The sequence below is a fragment of the Anopheles funestus genome, chromosome X (genome assembly GCF_943734845.2).
Source record: "Anopheles funestus chromosome X, idAnoFuneDA-416_04, whole genome shotgun sequence".
Taxonomy (NCBI): Eukaryota; Metazoa; Arthropoda; class Insecta; order Diptera; family Culicidae; genus Anopheles; species Anopheles funestus.
This window is the reverse complement of record NC_064597.1, coordinates 13,652,189-13,671,758: the sequence shown is the minus strand read 5'-3', so window position 1 is coordinate 13,671,758 and position 19,570 is coordinate 13,652,189. Positions and strand designations below refer to the sequence as shown.

The 19,570-nt window shown below is 41.0% G+C and overlaps 1 protein-coding gene across 6 annotated transcripts in view; it reads left to right on the top strand.

Annotated features, from left to right (window-relative positions):
• LOC125760558 (eye-specific diacylglycerol kinase) overlaps positions 1-19,570 on the top strand; it is a 145,580-nt gene that overhangs the window by 64,286 nt on the left and 61,724 nt on the right. For 5 of the 6 annotated variants that reach the window (XM_049420826.1, XM_049420810.1, XM_049420817.1 and 2 more), the window contains 2 exons: positions 14,759-14,888; positions 18,100-18,303. In XM_049420826.1, coding sequence (XP_049276783.1) covers positions 14,759-14,888; positions 18,100-18,303 — 334 coding nt within the window. The remainder of the gene's footprint in view (positions 1-14,758; positions 14,889-18,099; positions 18,304-19,570) is intronic. The other variant, XM_049420834.1, reaches the window with a different exon arrangement.

The window sequence follows — 19,570 nt, the reverse complement described above, 5'->3', positions numbered from 1 at the left end:
AAATCAATCGGTACAGCTAACCCCACAAAAAGGTAGGTTGGAAATGCGATTGATTTGTCGTTAAACTTTTCGATCATGAAAAATTCTAACCAAAAGAGAAAAAAAACACCAACATAATATAGTCCTTGACGTATGTCTTGTCAAATAATGAATTAGTAATATGTCATAAGAAAATTTATTGTCAAAAAGGTTCGGACAGTTTAGCTGTGCTTGCTTGAAACCATTTCGAAATTGGATGTATTTATTCAACAAAAAACACCCACGGTTTTGGTCGTCGTGCCAGCGGTTACATACATGCAGGCGAAACGAGTTTGTGCCAGGGTAAACTTTTTGATTTGGCAAAATATGTATCCCGTTATCGTTACTTGTCAGAATGTAAAATGATTTAATTATGAAAATAATTTACTTCGTACATTCAGCTTAAGCTTCTTTTTAATTGCTTCCTTTCCTCGAATAGACTCGAAATTTTTTTTGAAACTAATATTGATAAAAATGTCTTTATAAATTTTTAATTTATATTGAAAATATTTTAATAAATCCAGTAATATACCTAAAAATATTCTCAACTAGTAAGTGCGAAGCAATTGTAATTAATGGACTTTAAAAATAATATTACTGCATAGTATAGCGATAAAAATATCAATTGCATACATTTCGGCGTTACATCAAAAATACGTCAAATTAACCTTCACGAATGTTCTATAGTGTCATGCAACATGCAACAGTGGTATTCTCTCTCTGCTGCCCCTGATCGTTTTCCATTTATCGATAGAAGTGTTTCACAACTTTGTCCAGAAATGCTTTCGATGTACGAATGTACCGGATCGTGAAAGAAAGGCAAAGCATTTGATGGTATCAACAAAACGACGAAAGTATCATGGTGCCCCAAAGAGACCCGATATTGATGGCAATTTGATTGATAATGTTACCGGAAGGAACATCTCCCTGCGACCTTCGCATCTTCGCCGAAAGGCAGATGCTGGGCCGTGGTTTTTTCCCTTTATTTTCCGATAGAATTTTTGCATTGGTCGATTCGAACAGTGCCGTTCTGTACCATGAAGATAGCTTTGGTGTGCTCGTTTCAAATTATGCTTCCAAGAGCAAAACATCGGCTGCCGCGCGCTGAAGATGACATTCATTACGACGTTTATGATGTTGGCGATGATTTTGTAGCACCCGTGTAATGCTTTGCGGGGAGTGCGTTCCATACACATCCTAGCCGTTTTGCTGCTTCGGTAACGGTGGTCCGTTTAATGGCACAACGCCCAAAATACACACGCACACCACCGAAGCAACCGAAAAACGAAACCAAAAGCTAATACATAAAAATCGAACAACAGCAACAACAATGGAACGAGGACGAAATAATTGAAGATAAAGACATGAGTCGCACACACACATACACACACAAACAAAAGCACCAGGAGACACATTCATCAAACAATCACGACAGTGGGCAAACATTTGCATTTAATTTGATGTGCTCTCAGTTTGAAGTATTCGATTTTTGCTCCACAGCCGCCAACGCACACACGCATACTCTTACTACATCGAGTCCTTTGTGTTGCTTTGATAGCGAAGCGAAGCAACTGGAGGCGATTAGAGTGAAACGAAACGATCGGTTTGCATCCCATCTGTCTCCGCCCTCCCTACCTGTTCTTTTGACCATTTTGTATACGGTCAAGGTTTGATGGTGAACGTCAAACGATAGCTTTAGAGCGAATAATGACATTACATCAAAGTCTGTAGCTCGTAGCGTTCAGTTCAGCGCTCGTAGTTTTGGCGACAGTCGTTACAACGTTAAAATGTGGGGAATATATGCACTATTCCATAAAATTCCATTGCGCATTGCATTACACGATAATCACACTATTAAAAGATTTCGTTTTAAAATAAAATCTACAACAATTAATCGTAGGATATCTTGAAACAAAATCATGTTTACACGAGCAGCTGAAGCAGCCTCCAAAACAACCGTACACATACAACTACACAACATCGTGTAGGAGCTTCGGACACCTATCTGTCATTTTATTTTTCATTGTTATTCCAAGAGCTGTCAAAACCCCTCTATTACGAGACCTGATTACTCTACAGACTTTGCATTACATCGTTTATTTTTTTATTATTTTGCAATGCTGGTTGCCTGCTGTCAAACCAGCGCTACTGATTGTGAATTGCGTGTGTGTACATTTTTCTGTCAGCCAGTTAATGTGTGTGATGTTCGACGAATGTATTGCTCCATTGCGTTCTACTAGGCGTTCACTATTCCAGCATTTTCAGGTGGATGAAAGTGTTCAAACTTGGTAGTGGTTGATGCTGCTCTGTTGCGAAGCGACTACTAATGAATGCACACTTGCGCCTACAGCTATGCAAATTATACAATAATCCTAGCGTTCGCATACGCAGCTAGTCCTCAGACGCTAGTGGACATACTACTAATGCATACCGGTGCGCCAGAAATGATACGATATTCTTACCGTCACTACCACACCCACTCCACAGATGTGATTGATGGTTCCGTATTGATTGAAGCAGCGGCACGTTTTACTGTCGCATCGGCACATGTTAGCAGAACCCCTCAATTATTGATTGGTTTTATGCTTAGGGGCCCGATTCCTAACCATCCGGTACCGGTGCTTTTCATTTCCCGAAACCTTCGCAGCTGTACAGTTTATGCGGTGTAGCGTACTTCGCGGACCTATCTGAACATTCGTGCATATAGTGAAAAAAAGCAGCATATACAACGATATCGTCATTATTCGTAACAAAGCTCTGCTGTTTTGATTCGTAGAATGGTACTGAGCGAAGCACTACATTTCGGAGTGGACTCCGGGACTCTTCAAAACCGGGTGCCTATTGTTTAACAGTTACAAGTAAGCTTAAACCGAAACTGGTAGTGGGTTTGTTCGTGGTACGGTTGTTCATTTCGTACCTGTTGGCAACCGCTTGATTTTGCTGATGTTCCTGGATAGATTTACAGTCAGTCGCTAAAACTACGTGCAAAAGGCTGAACTAACCAGCTAGCTCGCAGGCATCTGTGTAATGTGGCGGTAATTGAATTAATCTGCACCAGCAGACGGTGCCTAATGACTAGATGATATATTTTCAACTAGAAAGTTGCTGGCCATATGCCCCGAATTTTTCCTTCCTGGTAGTCGTTAAGTTAACCGAGGTATGAAATATTTGGATGTATGAAATTATTTAAAGTCAACACATCATCATAAATGTTTGTTCTCCTTTTTCTTCTTCTTTGTTGAGGCACTAATGAAATTAAGGCCCTCACAACTCCTCAGTCATAATTAAGGGTGCATCCACTCCTTTTGAGCTTTCGACTACTAGAGTCACATGCCTATCGGGAACAAGTCGGACTACCGGGTCCACCGTGGAGTCGACCTTGCGCTGGTTTCTTTGGCACCTTTACGCAACCGTTGTAATCTTAGTTGTCGGTGCGTCTGGAACCTCCAGATCAATTCGAATCGGGCGTCATTCTTGTTCCTGAAACTCTAAGCCTAGTTCCTAACGATGGACCGCGTTTCCTACTATCGATGGATTCGTACTATCGAAAGCACTCGGACCGTTGGGGTCGAACAATGCAAGTGTTTTACTAATATTTTTTTCCTGCTTATATATTAATCAAATATTTTTTTCCGGCTTATATGTATATTAATAAAAGGGGCGGCCCGGTGGTGCATGTGAAAAACGACGCCAGTCCACACGGGAGGACCGCGTTCAAATCCCATCCGGACCGTCCCCCCGTAGCATGGACTGACTATCCTGCTACGTGGTAAAATAAGTCTTGATACGGCCAGTCCGTTCTAACCGAGCAAAAAAAATATATACATATGTATTAATCGCGTATCACTTTATGCTTAGGTTCGCAATTTATACGTTTATCAGGTGTACTCCCAAGTTTATTTGTACTTATGGCATCACGCCAGGACGCAAGGACTAAAAATTGAAACAAAATTTATAGATAACAAACAATGAACATCCATTTTGGAAATGACAAATCGTTTACTGTTCTGATCAGAATGGGTATAGATATCAGGTGGCCTTATCCCTAACGATTTCCTAACATCTGCGCTGTAGAAAAATGAATTAAAATTTGACGTTTGCGGGTTTCGATTTTTTTATCAATATACATATGTGTGTGAACCATTTCGAGTGTGGTGCGTGTGTGAGTGAACATATACGTATCGCAATCGAACCCACAAAACGTCAAATTGGTTTTTAGTATATATACAGCGTCAAACCTTTAAGCCCATCTAGTCTCTTGGTTTTGATATTATACCACTCAGTCTTCACGGCATCGATAAGGTAGAAGCGTAAGCGAAGAGGACTAACAAAAAGTTAGTTTCACTGGAAGTGTCACAGTCAAACTATTCCCAGAGCGGCATGCACTGCGAAACGGCTGCCATGTGTGAAAACAAAACAATACAAATAGATGAAAATTGCTGTAATGGGTTCTTCTTTCTCCTGTCAGATGGCAGACACACCATAATAGTGAATTGTCGATAAAACTTATTAGGGCCATTCTCGTGTCCAATTGACAGGGAGAAACACTTTAGGGCGAAAAAAAAGTTTTACCCTTCCATCATGTTTTGGCTTTAGACTGCTTAGTTTTTGCTTTTGTGGTACGTTTCACCTTCTCCGTTTCGTGGTTGGAATTACTGACTTTTGGATTAGTGAGTTTGTGTTTTATTGTATTTCTATTTATTTTGCGTTTGAAATGGGTTTTCTTTTCTTTTGCACCGTGTTCCCGCATGTTGCTACAGCAATACACTAGACGTCTAATAATACCCATCGAACATGCTTCGAACGATACAACGACCGAGCACATTGATGAAAAAGAAAAGTAATTATGTTACTGTTCGACATCTGGTAGATTGAAGTTTTTTTTGTCTAACGAGAATACATCAAAAAGAAAATACGACCATGGATGAAGAATGCCGAATTTATACGTTTCCTTAAAGGAATGTACCGTGAAGCCATTTGATGAATATAGACAATATTCTATGTTTCAAGAAATAAACCGAATAAACATAGATATAAAAAGAAAACAAATGAAAAATAATGCCGTGTGCATTTAAAGGTCTTTTTAAAATAACGGCATTTGCCATTTAAATTAAAGACATTACGAAGTTTTGCAAAATCGTCTCAGATTCAGTACTGTGCGAATTGCCTACCTTTACGGCGTTTAATTACGTACCCTGCGACAAAACTTATGCAATATTCTCCTCATGTGGTGCACAGAGTACAAACATTGCCTGAATGCATGCAATTTGCAACATTTCTTGGTTTTGTTTAGAATTTTTGGTACACATTACACAGCGTGATAGGAATAAGAGCATCCTTAAGGATTTTTTTCGAGTATATTCCACTGCAACAAAGTGAATAAAGAGATTTTTGCAAAAAAATATTTTAATTAAATATAACTCCACAGAAACACCTCCGAGATGGCTATAATTCCCAACTGGAGCGTTTCATCTTTTGGCAGAACTAAGTCTTGCATTATAGTCAACCAAATAAAAACAATAAAAACGCAATGAAACGATCGTCCGTTTTAAAAAAAAATACGATAATAGTGATATATTTTATCAGACATCTTATTAATAAATGCGCTTTAGTTGTTTGTGGCAAATGTGAATAAACTAAAACAACCCTTTCTCCTCCCTGAACGTTTTGGTCACTTTCTGCGTGATGGATTCCTGAATCTTTTGTTAAACGAATTTCGCTAACCCGAAACATGGTGAAAACCGAATTATTTCTCATGCCCATATCCATTAGGCGAAACGTGCCATCCACATTTTACAGCTGTACGAACGTTACGGAACGTGTGCTTTTGCACAGCAAGGCCTAGAACCGGCGTTGGATGGTGAATGTATCCCGCCATAGTGTCATGGGCGTACGGTGGCGAAACAAGCGCATTTCGGTCTGCGATTGCAATTAACAATTCATCAGGTTGAATTAAAAATGTGTTCTCGGCGTTGCCCGGTGTTGGCTTGCGTATGAACGGACGGTTATGCTGCTCACACGCTGTTGTTGTGTGCGTGCCCATTTTGAACTGTGCTGTGGAGTGACTTTCTTTGCAGGTTTTTCACACGCTCTCCAGTGGAAAATGGCCCCAACGGCTGTGAAAATGCTAAAATTGGAACCAAAAGAAGAAAATGCCCAGCCGGTGACACATCTAAGACACACACACACACGTACTTGTACAGTGTCACACAGATACACACGCACGATGGAAAGGTATCTGTTAGTTTCGCTTTAATTAGCGAGCACTCCTATTACTTAGGGGGGTTGGCATGGGTTGAGGCGCATTCCCAGATCTAAGGCGGGAATGTTGAGGATCCGACTCGGAAGTTCAAGAGCTCGTGAAGGAAGCGAAGTTGGCATGCAGAGACGATGAAGAAGCGCTCGTATTGTTAATTGCGTTCGGACCCAGCATCTAGCGTTTGGAACGGAACCACGTGCTCTAGGAAGATAAGAAACAACTATACATACATATAGCGTACACACTGCTTGGTACAAACATACTATTTCCTTTTGCTTTTACCCAATGCTCGCTTTTGTGTGTGTGTGTGTAGATGTGAGGAGAAAAAGTACAGTAAAAAGGGTGCTTTGCCTACATTACAAGGCAAAACAACTTTGAGTGGCAAAGGTCCAAGGGGCACATCGTTGAAGAAGAGAAGTAGAGGTTCGCGCGTGTGTGTGTGTGTGTGTGTGGGTGTGGGACAAAAGTAAAGGACGATCAAGTATAGGCAGCAGGCGCGTGTGTACGGACTCATGCGAAAGCAAAACCGACCAGTCTCAGTCGGGTCTTCGCTAATCAGGAAACATTCTCACGTACGCGTTGCTGGTAAAAGGGATGCCTTTTGTGTTGATGGTTCCCGAAGGGTTTGCTGATCCCAAGGCTCGTCGTATGTCGAGGGCGCATAAATGGGTTGAGTACAAGTTCGTCTGTTCAGTTCTCCCCTCTGTCTTTTAACGCTTTTTTTTTCGATTCCGTAAAGTGTTTGTTTGCTTAAAAATAAGACACCTTTCTTCCGACACTTTCGCTACAGCGATACATTTCGGGTAGTTTTGCAGTGCCTTTTGCGTCAGATCTTTGACACAACAAGCACTTTAACTGGTTGTCGGGTTTTAGTAGCTTTTGCATGAAATTCTTTTCCATCAGCTTGGGTACTGTAATCTCAACAAACTAGCTAAAAAGCTTACTACCCAATTGACATTTTACAGCGGTTTTAAAGCGTTTTTCGAGCTATCGGTCCCTTGAACCGGACCCTTAAGCATTCCTTAGACCGGAAGCTTTAAGGTACGTTTAGACCAGTTAAACGCATGCTTTCATGCAAGTTCTTCGATATCATTCGAGTTTGTCCTCCAAGCTGTCAAATGTCAATGGCATAAATCCATACACAAATCGCAGTAGGCCGTTTTCAAGCTTCTCTTCACAAATGTCCAAGATAATTCGATTGTTTTTGACCGGTTTAAATTGAGATAAACTTGTAAACACATCACCAGCAAAGACACGTCCGACGGCTGACACCAGCGTCGATAGAATGTCAAAGACGAAATGTGCAACGAAAATTATAGCAACCCGTTGGTGGCCATAGCAACGCGCCATTCGAGCATTGCTCTAGCAGTTTTCATCATTTTTTCATAAATTATAGCGTTTATTTTAGTACAATGTCAATTGGGAACGAAAATTATAGCAACCCGTTGGTGGTCATAGCAACGCGCCATTCGAGCATTGCTCTAGCAGTTTTCATCATTTTTTCATAAATTATAGCGTTTATTTTAGACCAGTTGTCAATTGGGTAGTTGCACACATTCATCTGGGGCCAATACAATTCCCGATCATATAAAGGGGATGCAACAGCTAGAATGTTCAGCCACAGCTATGAAATCAACCAACTGGTATATATGTATTCAAATCACAGAATAAGAGTCGGGTTCGTTCTAAAGCGTTTCCCCGCGTAGCACACTGATGTCATGCAACGACATTCCAGTGTGTAACAGCACTACCCAATTTACAATAATCTAAAATAAACGCTATAATTTATTAAAGAAAATGAAGAAAACTGCTTGAGGCATGCACGAATCGCTGAAACTGTGTTGCTATAATCAGATTTCGTCTTTGACATTCTATCGACGCTGGTGTCAGCCATCGGACCTGTCTTTGCTGGGGATATTTGTTTAAGTTAAATTTTAGTTAAAACCGGTGAAAATTAGTGAAGAGAAGCCAAAGCCAAAGAGAAGCCGGCTTTGGATTCCATGCACTGTTGCGAACAAAACATTCACGCGTAAGCTTCAGGACTCAGCTGGATGTTGCCTCAATAGAGCGGCATGATTTTCTCTGCCTTCATTCTTTGGCGTCGCGTGTTCTGTGTGTGGAATGTTCCGGTTAAAATCGTGTGTTACGAAACAAATGGGGAACAAAATGGTATTTTGTTCAATTAATTGTACCAATCATCAAAACGGACTACTGCGATTACTGCGTTTTGATTAGTGTCCTTGCCATTTGACAGCTTGGATGACAAACTCGAATGATATCGAAGAATTGCATGAAAGCAAGCGTTTCGTTGTACACAAACGTCTCTTAACACGTTGTGTGCCACGCTTATTTTGGTGATGTTTCCTAGCAGGCCACGGCGTTTTTGTTTACAAATTGAGTGTCTATCATTTTTGATAGACATGGCCCCCCAGGAAATGTAAATTTCAAACTGTTATTTCTCCGCGGAGATACCACATTTTTACAAAAAACCTTCGACAAATATGCAGATTAGACTTTAATGAACCTAATTATATAGTTGGTTTTCGGAAACCCTTAGTAAATTAATTTATAAAAGTATATTTTTGGGATGCCTTTTTTCGAAAATTCTGACGTTTTGTTCATATTGCTATCTCTTGTGAAGCGCCGTTCCATCGTCTGTTGTTCAAGCATATATTTGTCTCACTCGCACTGCAGACGATCAAACGGCGCGACAAAAGAGATAGCAATATGAACAAAACGTTAAGATTTTTCGAAAAAAGGCATCCCAAAAATATACTTTTATAAATTGATGGACTGAAGATTTGCGAAAACCAACTATGTAATTAGTTTCATAAAAGTCTTATCTTAATATTTGCCGAAGGTTGTAAGTAGAAAAGTGCAGCCACCGCGGAAAAATAACAGTTTGAAAATGACGACTACTGTCTATCAAAAATGATAGACATGGCCCCCCAGGAAACTTCACTGTCTATCAAAAATGATAGACATGGCACACAACGTGTTAAAGCTTCCAGTTTAAGGGACGGTTAAGGTTTCGGTTTAAGGGACCGATAGCTCGAAAAACGCTTGAAATCCGCTATAAAATGTCAGTTGGGCTAACGCACACGCCCACACACCCCACGGATGCTCTTATCTAAACTATTTGCACATATTCCGCACACATTTGGCGCAGTCTGTGATAAAGCTGCAATGGAGGACCTGTACGGTTTTTCTCTTTTGCCCTAAGTAACGTGTACCGTTGCTCGTTCGGTGTGCAAGGTGTATTTGTGTTCACGCAAACGCTAGTCAAATGACATCAATTGCGTGGAAGAAAAAAGCAATGATTTGACCGTAACCGGAGAGACCCACTCTTTTTTGCCAAACGTTGGTGGAAGTGGTTCGTACAGCAAAAAAAAAAAACAGACAACAAAACCAAAGAAAAGAAATATTAAACGAGACCAACACCGATCATTGAAGATCATTGAACGTGAGAGCTACCAGACTATTGCCCGTCACTCACTGACGGCTGAGCGTTTGTTTCGTGTTGTCGCACCCGGTGTCAAAGCGTCAGTACAATCTTCGTCGTTGGTGTGGTGGTATCCGGCAGTTCAACCATCGCTTGCTCGTGTGCATGACGCGTGTGTGTTTTTTTTCTCGCTTTGTATTGCTTATGTTGCTCTTGCCCCAGTGTATCGGTCACAGACTCCACACCTAGAGCACGTCATTGAACGGGTTCCGGACACTGTGTACGACGGTAGAGAATCGTGCGTGCGTGTATTTTAGCTGCTGCTAAAGGGCGTGATATTATTGTTTATTTGTTTGAGCTCCACTTGTTCAAAGCTAGATGCGCTTGTTTGTGTTTGGATTACGTTTCATTTTCGAGGATTAAAGTGCACTGAAAGCGAAAAAAAGCAAACCAATTATTACCATGAATTAAGGTTTTTTTTTCTCAAATAAACATTCTATTTCAAATTGTCAGTTCTCAATTTTGGGGTAAAGGTGTTGATAAAGTATTGTTAATTATCGCAGTATCATGACGCTCTTTATTTTCAACTGATTATTGAAAACAGAATGTACCTCTGAGCCACGTCATTTGCCTCTAGAGGTAAGAAGGTAGAACCTTAGATTTTCTGTGCTATATTCCAGTGTTAGTCTGCGTAGATTTTTTTTTCTTTACTTTTGGAATGGTGTCGTATCGGAACGCAAAAGGGTAACTACCCCATGGGACGGGAAGGAGCTCATCCATTCATGAGGGTAAATTTTAACATTGAGTCTATATACACGTGTACCCTCGCTACAGCATCTGAAATAGAAAGCAATAACAACGTACAAACGACGGTGATGATATCGCTTAGCGTTGACTATCCAAAGCCTGCACGTGTAGGTCCACTTGACACTGTTGTAGTGCGTTGCAGAAATAAAATAAGATACACGTTTTATGCCATATAGAAGGGTCATATAGATATCATAGAATATGACAAGCTGTAAGCTTTTAGTTCTTACCTTTGTGAGTCGCACGTATACTAACGTTTTCTTCGTTGTGTGGCACAACAACCTCAAGGGATCTTGGATTACCGTGTTTGGCTTAGCATGGCATTACTTATCGTAGCAGAACAGTCCGTCCTGCGTATGATTTTCTCCTGCTACGTAAATGATACAACGGAAGATCTGGCATAACAAATACGACTCCTTCGAAGTATTTTTGACCCTTTGCCACTTACCACCCAAGCGTGAGTTAAGTATGTGAAATATTTGTGCAAAAAATATTTAACATGCCGTGTTTTTTTTTCTATCTCCTTGGCGTTTGCCAAGTGTTTGAGAATTATGGAAAAACCTTCAGAGTACAAATGGATATGCAAGGCTCTTTGTTGTTCCTAAACATATGCAATATTATGAGCGAAAACATAACATTATTCATAAATTAATGTTTTTACAAAAACACTTGCTTATTCCAATAGTTTATGCACTAAAATGCAACAAAAATATTCCACGCGCTCCGAAATTGGCACTTTTCCGTGAGAAAAAGCTGACGGAAAGTTGTTTGAGAGTTTCGGCTTTCCGTGTGTGTATAAGGATGCAAATCTAGGCTGCTTGTTTGTAAGCTTGCCTTTCGTTAAATTTGATGTTTGTAACAAATCACAAACTTAACTGTCATAATACAAATCTTCCGTTTTTGACAGCTTGTCTTTACAATTTGTATCAGATAATCAGGCCTAATATATAAAAAAATCCCCTATTTTTCGAAGCTAAACCTCACCCAAGCCAGATAATAATCATTGCTCTGGTTTTTCCTTCGTGGACCGGATTCCAAGTCCTTTGTTTGACATAGCCATATGTTTGACATGTCTGCTATAGGGATTTAATCAACTCTGTACATGAAGCGCCGTAATGTATGCAAAACGCATAGCATGGTTTTAATGCCATAGAACAACGGTGCAAGGGTTGCTATTTAATGTAATCGTTTAAAATTCAGGGGATTATTTCAAAGTATAATTATATGAAATAGCAATTTTTTTACTGTACCATATAGGATGAGACTTTCTCTTGTTTCTTACCCCGTTCTTAGCGTTAAGCAACTTTCAATTTTGGACGCATCTCAAAGTGCGTCTCAATCGGAAACTTTGACTCACTCACATCGAAGCTGTTGTAGGGAAGCATCAAATAGCACAACTGGTTGTGTCAATGAAGCCACATGGAAATAGTTGTTCCGGTTGCTTTTGCTAACGCCATAAGCCAAACTCCTGCACCAAAACTGCACAGCGTGGAGCGCGCCAGAATGGGACTAGATAAGATAAGCGTCACGCATTCGTGCCGCGTGTATGAGTTATGTTTACCACGAAACTCGGGGCACACACCATTCCCAGGTCCTGGAGTGGGTGTCTGGGAACGGAAGACAATTTACCAACTCCCTCGTATTTGTCTGGTGCGGTTAGAAACCACCAGCATGCCGGGAACAAAATAAATAAAATGCGAAAAGAAAAAAAATAGCACCGACAACCATCAACTGGTGTGCAATCTCTATTACGGCAGATTGGTACACAACCAGTTGTTACGCTCCTTCTGTTGTCATCGGTTCTCGGTTTCCCTAGAAGGTGTTCCTTTCATCCATTTGTACCGTTGTTTGATGTGAAGTCGCTCCGTTCAACCTGTGCCTGATGAAGCCTTTTTGTGTGTTACTTTCGCGAACTGCAGCCAGATTCTGCCACTATCAATGTTGCAGCAAAAGTTGAAAAGTGCACAAGTTACACAGCCGGACGGTAACATTATGCATGTCTATTTTGGTGCGATGAAACGTTTGCCCGCGATGCCGGTTAATAAATATCGTCCAGTTTTCGGTTTCAGTTTACAGTTTCGCTTACGGGGTCGTGTTTTGTAGCGTGCAAAACTTTATCGTCGAATCGTGATATGCAAATACAGCTTGCGTTGATATATCCTTTTGCCCTGTGCCATACAGCTCGCTAGATTGTGTATGAGGATGCCCTATGAGGAGGACATGCAAACATTGGTATTGGAAATAATTTTATCACAAAATGTAAGGTGGATTTCAAAGGAGAAGGGGAAAAATAGAAAGAACAGAAAGGAGAGCAAGTGCGAACGAGAGCGGACAAGTGGACCGAGGATGGGAAAATTTTAACAAAACAGTAACTCTGTATTTGAACAACTGCATATCCCGAAGCCCTATGAGATTAATGTACACTTGCCAGAACCGTTAGAACTGTTTTGTGAAACCATATTGGGATGACTTTGCGTGTGAAACATATTCACCCTTTGTATTGCATGTTGCAGCGATGCAGGCGACGGATTTCACTGAAACGCTCGATAGCTAAAACGGTGCGTGCAGATGTGGAGAAAAAAATGGGGATGAAGGAATCGTTCTATTCCCCAAAGCCACAACAGGAGTGCAGCACATTTTGTGATTCCCTTATGCATTGCGAGTGGCATAAATATACTTTGAGCGCATATTGCTCATCACATCAATCAATAAAATTTAATTGTTTCACATCAATTAATCACATCAATAACAAATTATTTGGTTCGATACAAAATAAATAAACATACCAAGGCTTACGAGATGCCTACGAGATAGGCAATAAAAGCGCTGGGTGCCGTGTCCTGGCTAAAGGATACCAAGCCTTAGAAAAGACAGGATAAACAACAATTTAAAGAGACCATCAAGTGAAATAGTTTGAACATCTCTACAAGAGCAGCGCTATGGCTGGTGGGGAAACCCAGCATTTCAATAAACGATTGGGATTTTAACGGCATTCGATTGCAGTCAGAAATTATATTTCAAATCCATTAATCACCCAGCTTGTCCAGGCCGTTCTATCTGAATAAAAAAAAATTAAAAAAAATCACCCAGCTTGTGAATCTGTTGTGAGTCCTTGACGGGTAGCAAGCTTCAGACATTCACTGGCGTTCTCCGGTGTATTTAAGCATTGCCGTTGAATTTTTGTTACTCCCACCTTTCTCCCCAGGGTTTGGTCAGTTCGGCTTGTCCAACGACCGATTTGTTCCCTTTTTCCCACCTTCCCAAGGTTAAAACAGTTCGAGTTGTCAAACGGCCTGCCTTATCGCCTGTCCTTCCCATTCCTGGGTCCAGGAGTAGGCCGGACCCTACAACGAAGTACTACAACGAGTTATTTTAAAAGAAAAAAATTAAGATGTAAATGTGCATCACATCGTAAGTCGTGACCCGAAGTTATAGTGTGTAATTCAAACAGCGTTCGATTTTGAGATACATTCAGGTGTCGGTTGAAAGAACTTAATTACCAAAAACTGAGAATATCAACCAACTCAAAAATGGTTCTTCAATCAACCGCCTCCTTGCTGTGCATGGCGTGCGTCGTGCGTATCGGCCATCCCGACCGGACATCGGTCCCACGTATGCGCTCCCGGCGCCATCTTCGCCTATGGTTGCACCGTACGCGTGATCGTCTGGCGAAAATGTCCTGTTGTGGTTGCTGCGGATGGAACGTGCCGACGCCGGTGGTAAGGGTAAGGCGACCATCGCGTAATTACTACCACGCAACGTACGGCCGTAGTGCCAGCTACCCTGGCCGACGGTGTTCGTTCGGTACGTTTACCACGGTACATGGACGGCGCCGTACGTCGGCCATTACTGTGGGTATCGGCACGACGGATGGATGGCGTGTGCGAAAAATCTCTGCCAGCGGCCGGTACACCCAATGGTCCCACAGCTCGATGGTGGAACCGTTCGGAAAAAGCAGTTCCTGGCCTGGACGTCGTCGGGCGATACGTGTGCGTGACCGATCCTTGGTAGCGCTACGATTGCGAAGGTATACCGGAAAACCGGACACCGAACATGGAACGAAACCGTTCAACTAAGAAATAATCCTAACTTTTATATATATTTTTGTTCCTTACAATATGGACTTTAGCAAACGAGACATAATGGATCCTACTGTACACTTAATGAAAGAAATACTTACACGTTTAAGTAATTAATACTGACGTTTAAAAAATTATTTCCCTTTTCTTCAGTGGTGACCCACACGGACGACAGATACGTTGTACTCCCGACTGGAGCGAAAATGCCGTCTCCGGTGATCATCTTTGGGTGCCAACGTCCGTTTCCGGCGACTGCTGCTATGTGGGCGATAACGATTGCACGGTAAGCTTACTGCATGAATTTTATCTGAAATGTCCTAAAACAACACACACACACACGCACACATGCGAAGGGAATTTCTCTTAACACATCCTAAAGCCAAACTATTTAATATTTCCAGTCAATAGATACTACGAATGCTGCTCCCAAATTTATGCACTTCATGTCTCTTCAGTGCGTTATGAAGTTAAATCATTTGCGATTTTACGCCTACATCTATGCAACCAACTGCTCCAACACATATAGGGCGCTTTTAAATCACTCATTTATTCCCATACATTCCCCGAAGTGAAGTAATTTTAATTTCTACCGAAAATGAAACCGTTATTGCAATCGATTCCTGGCATTGCACATCAGTTAACACAATTAATGCAAGTAGTGCAAACAGCCATTGGATACACACAATCAAATCAATTTCAGATTTTTGCCAGCAAGTTGTGGAATTTATTATATCATATATCGATATTGTTTTGCATCTGCTGGGGAAAGGATTTTGTCTCTTCCTCTCTGGATGACAATAAAAAAATAATGGAAACAGATTGTATGAAAATAATACATTTTAACTAGAATAAAAATGAACGGAACATGCTAGTACGAAAACAAACATGTATAAAAAGATAGCTATGGATTTCCAATATTTTACATCAATTGGATCGACTGGAATTGGAAGTTGTAAACAACAAGTTGCAGCAATTCAGATTGTATTTTTTTACATGTTACATTTTTCGCTACCAATTTATGTAAAAGAGGCAGGAAAACAACACACACAGGATAATTAGATTTCGCTCGATATTGTTTATTCCGACTCTTGACAACGACTGCCCCTCCCTATCGACAAACTGTTTGCCTGATAGTGAATTTCGAGTATAATTCACGGCTGCATAAGCGGCTTCACAAAAGCTTCACAGCAGATCTTGTGAAGCCGTTTTTTGAGAGTGTGTGCGTAAGATTCATTATTTCATGAACGCGTTTTCGTTAGGTTCATTTTTTGCTATAGTGTTCATTTTCAATCGTTCATTCCAGACCGATCCAGAGGTTTCCAACGGTGCAATGAAATCAGTTTTTGATTTTAACAATTATATTATTATTTTTTTATTTGTCTCGGTTTTATGGAAAGCGTAAAACGATAACAATTCACATGCCATACCCCAGAAAAAATCCAGCATCAATCCAGACAGCGTACAATTTCCAACGCTCGTACTCTGCGCCATCTTAGCCAGGGGTTTCTAATCCTGGTCCACATGATTCCACCCACGATTTGTGCACACAGATACCTCTAGATATGAGGATCGTTAACTGTGGCCATATGTCTCCACGCGTTGCTTTACAAATGTGTTGAAACAACTTGTCTTGCCTCGGCATCTGCGTATTCAGCCGAAAGCTGCTCCAACAGGTTATCACGCTGGCGCTACAACTTACCTGTGATTTTATTTAGCAACATTGTCGGCACAGGAACATCCTTTTAGAACTAGAACTGGAACAACTTGGCAAACACTATTCCACAATCGTACACACTGTCCACGCACTGGTGCAATCCACAATTCACGAACTATTCCCGCATGAAACTAGGCAGTGACCGAGCGAAAACAGGCAGACAGGTTTTTAGCCTACTACGATCTTTTCGAACATTCATGCGACACACGCCTAACTCTATCACGATACAGCGAGCCACGCACACACTCTCATTTCAGGGTGATTCGAGAAAAATTGCCACCCCCTTTTCAAAAAATTCATCCATCGATAAACACTTTGTCGATAGGGTATGTTTTACATGTTAATTCATTGGTTTTTAACTCCAGCAATCGGCCCGGTGGTGCATGTGATAACGGCGCCCGTCCACACGGCAGGACCAGGTTCAAATCCCATCCGGATCGTCCCCTCGTAGCATGGACTGACTATCCTGCTACGTGGTAAAATAAGTCTTGATACGGCCAGGCTGTTCTAACCGAGTAAAAAAAAACACCAGCAATGATTCAAATGGAGTTCGAATACAACCAAACATGCTCGTCTAGTAGTGGAGCATGTGAGGAACAAAAAACGAGGTTTTAATAATGTATCATTCCCTTAAAAAGGATTCCGTTTATAATGGCATATAAAATACCGCACATTTATGATTGCTTTCGTGTAGCCGAGAAGCGATTTTGCCTTTTTTATTTTTTATTCAACTTTACAACGAACCTACACAATGGAGTGTTTGTGTCGAATCTAATTTTTCTAAGCATATTTTCATTCCGAAGGACACTTCCGATGAGCTGGCAACACTCATGGTGCCGTGACCAGGAGCATAAACGATTGCATTCGGTTGCACTCGTGTGTTTTACGATGCTTTTATCGTCCAAACCTTTACGATCGCTTCCCGGCACCTTCGCTAGCATCAAATGCAAATTCCTGCACTTAAACGTTTTACTCCTTCACCACCTTGACCTTCTGCAATGCTGTTTTACGACCGAATGCTGAGCGCCCAACACGGTCGACTTCGAGCAGAATATGCGCAATAGCCGGCACCATTGTACGTTAGTGTGGGAAGACGTCTTCCGAGATAGGAATTGCACCGGTAATCGGAAAGGGGAGCAATTTTTTCAACACCCTCGCAGAAACGGTTGCATTTTATGCGCTTAAAAATTTGCTTACAAGACGGTGATAAATTCAAAGGCGACAGAAAAAATCATTGCCGAGTTGGGATGGTTTTTGCTGATGCAATGGCTGATATGTTTGCTTCCTGAAGGACAATCGGGTCCATTATCGTCAGCTTCAACACCGTGCAGACCGAGGGACACCGAAGAGATCAATCTTAGCATCCTAATATGTGGATTTTTGTTATTGGGCAAATGGTATAAAATGACACCCAAGTGTAAAGCTCGGTTTAATATCGTTGTTAAATTTTTACCACCTTCAGTTTTGATCGGTCCAGTCGATCATCTCTAATCATAGCTAGTTTATAAAGTTGACAGGATAATAAAACCGTATGTGCAAACCGCACAAACCAATGTTTCGCAGTTTGATTCGATTGCGGTTGTGGTTGATAGTACATACTAACCCTCCATCCTGTAACTGCAGCTTTTACTACCAGCATTAAACACGTCAGCATCCGCATATTCAGCATCCGACATTAAATCGTTTCAATTCCATTTATGTGTGTTTGTGTTCTTTTTCTTTATTCCTCTCTCTCTCTCTCTCATTGATGCTCCATTTCGCCATTTCGATCGGGACGCAGAAGCACGGACCGCGGATGAAGTGTGCCGCGTGCAAGATCATTTCCCATGCCAGCTGCATCTCGGTGCTGATGGAGCGCAGCCAGCTGCAGTGCAAACCAACGTTCCGGGACGTCGGTGTGCGCCAGTACCGCGAGCAGACGAAAACTACCCACCACTGGGTGCATCGGCGCACCGAGAAGGGCAAGTGCAAGCAGTGCGGTAAGGTAAGTGGCACATCAAGGGGGTTTTAGAAGTTTCGAACTGTGCGGTACAGTACCAACATTAATTTATACTATTAATGGTTGAATGGTTTAAGCTGAAGTGATTTGTTTTTTTTACCGACCTTTGTTTAGCTTAGCCAACATTTAACGTTTTTCCATCTGAGATTAGTAGTTTAGTTCTACTTTAGTATTTATTTTAGTATTTATTTGACTATAATTTCCCATTTTGGATGGTTTTAATTAGTTGTACAAATGCAAACAATTCTTACAAATAAATATACCTCACTAGCGATTGCCCTTCAATGGATGTTTTGGTAAAAACGCTTCATTTTTCATTTGCGCCTTCTGGGTATGCAATGCGCGAAACTGATTGAAAATGAATTTAAGTATCTCATATAATCCCAATAAAACGCTTAATGAGCTATCTTTTAATCTTTTGACATTTACATCTTGTCATAAGACAAATGGGCAAACAGTTACTACAGTAGAATAAATTTCATTACGACACATTAAATGCAATTACAGTGAATTCTTCCTAAAATGCAACCTTCCTAAGATAGAAAGTTTCTCTATTTGATGAACATTTTTCACGGTCCTTAAATTTTCAATATATCTCATGGTTTTTAAATATTGAAAGCCTCCCTGGGATTGTATCAGCTACGTTGCATTATTGCAAGTTGATATAATTGATATATGAAGTCATACCGTCCTAATTGTAAGAAAAAATTGATATACGATATTTTTACATCAATATTTCGTAAGTTGGAATTGCCTCGTCTTGTTTGCGTTTACAGAGTATTTTAGAAAACTAATCTCCAAACATATATTGTTTGAATACGGTTAACCATCATAATGTTTCCTTATGATGGCTGTCTTTTCGCTTTACATCTTAGGGAAGCTTCAATGTATTACTAGCAATTACTAATACAATTAATTGAGGAGCGATGGTGCGGCGCCGGTTCCACACGATAAGACTCCGTTTCAAGCCCTTTCCAGACAAACCCAGCATTTTGTCAACCCAAGGACTGCAGCAAGGACTATCCGGCTAGGGAGTTCGGTCTGGATGGAATTTGATACCAGATCCAGTCGTGTAGAGACCGTGGCCGCTACCATAACTAGTGTAAGGTCGTTAGGCAGGAGTTTTTTTATTAAATGCAATTTTTGAATTTTTGGATATATGAGAGGAATGAAGAAGGAATAAGGTTGGTCGTTGGACAGTGCCGAGCAGACCGAACCTTGGGGGAAAGGAAAAAAAGGAATCAAAAAGAAG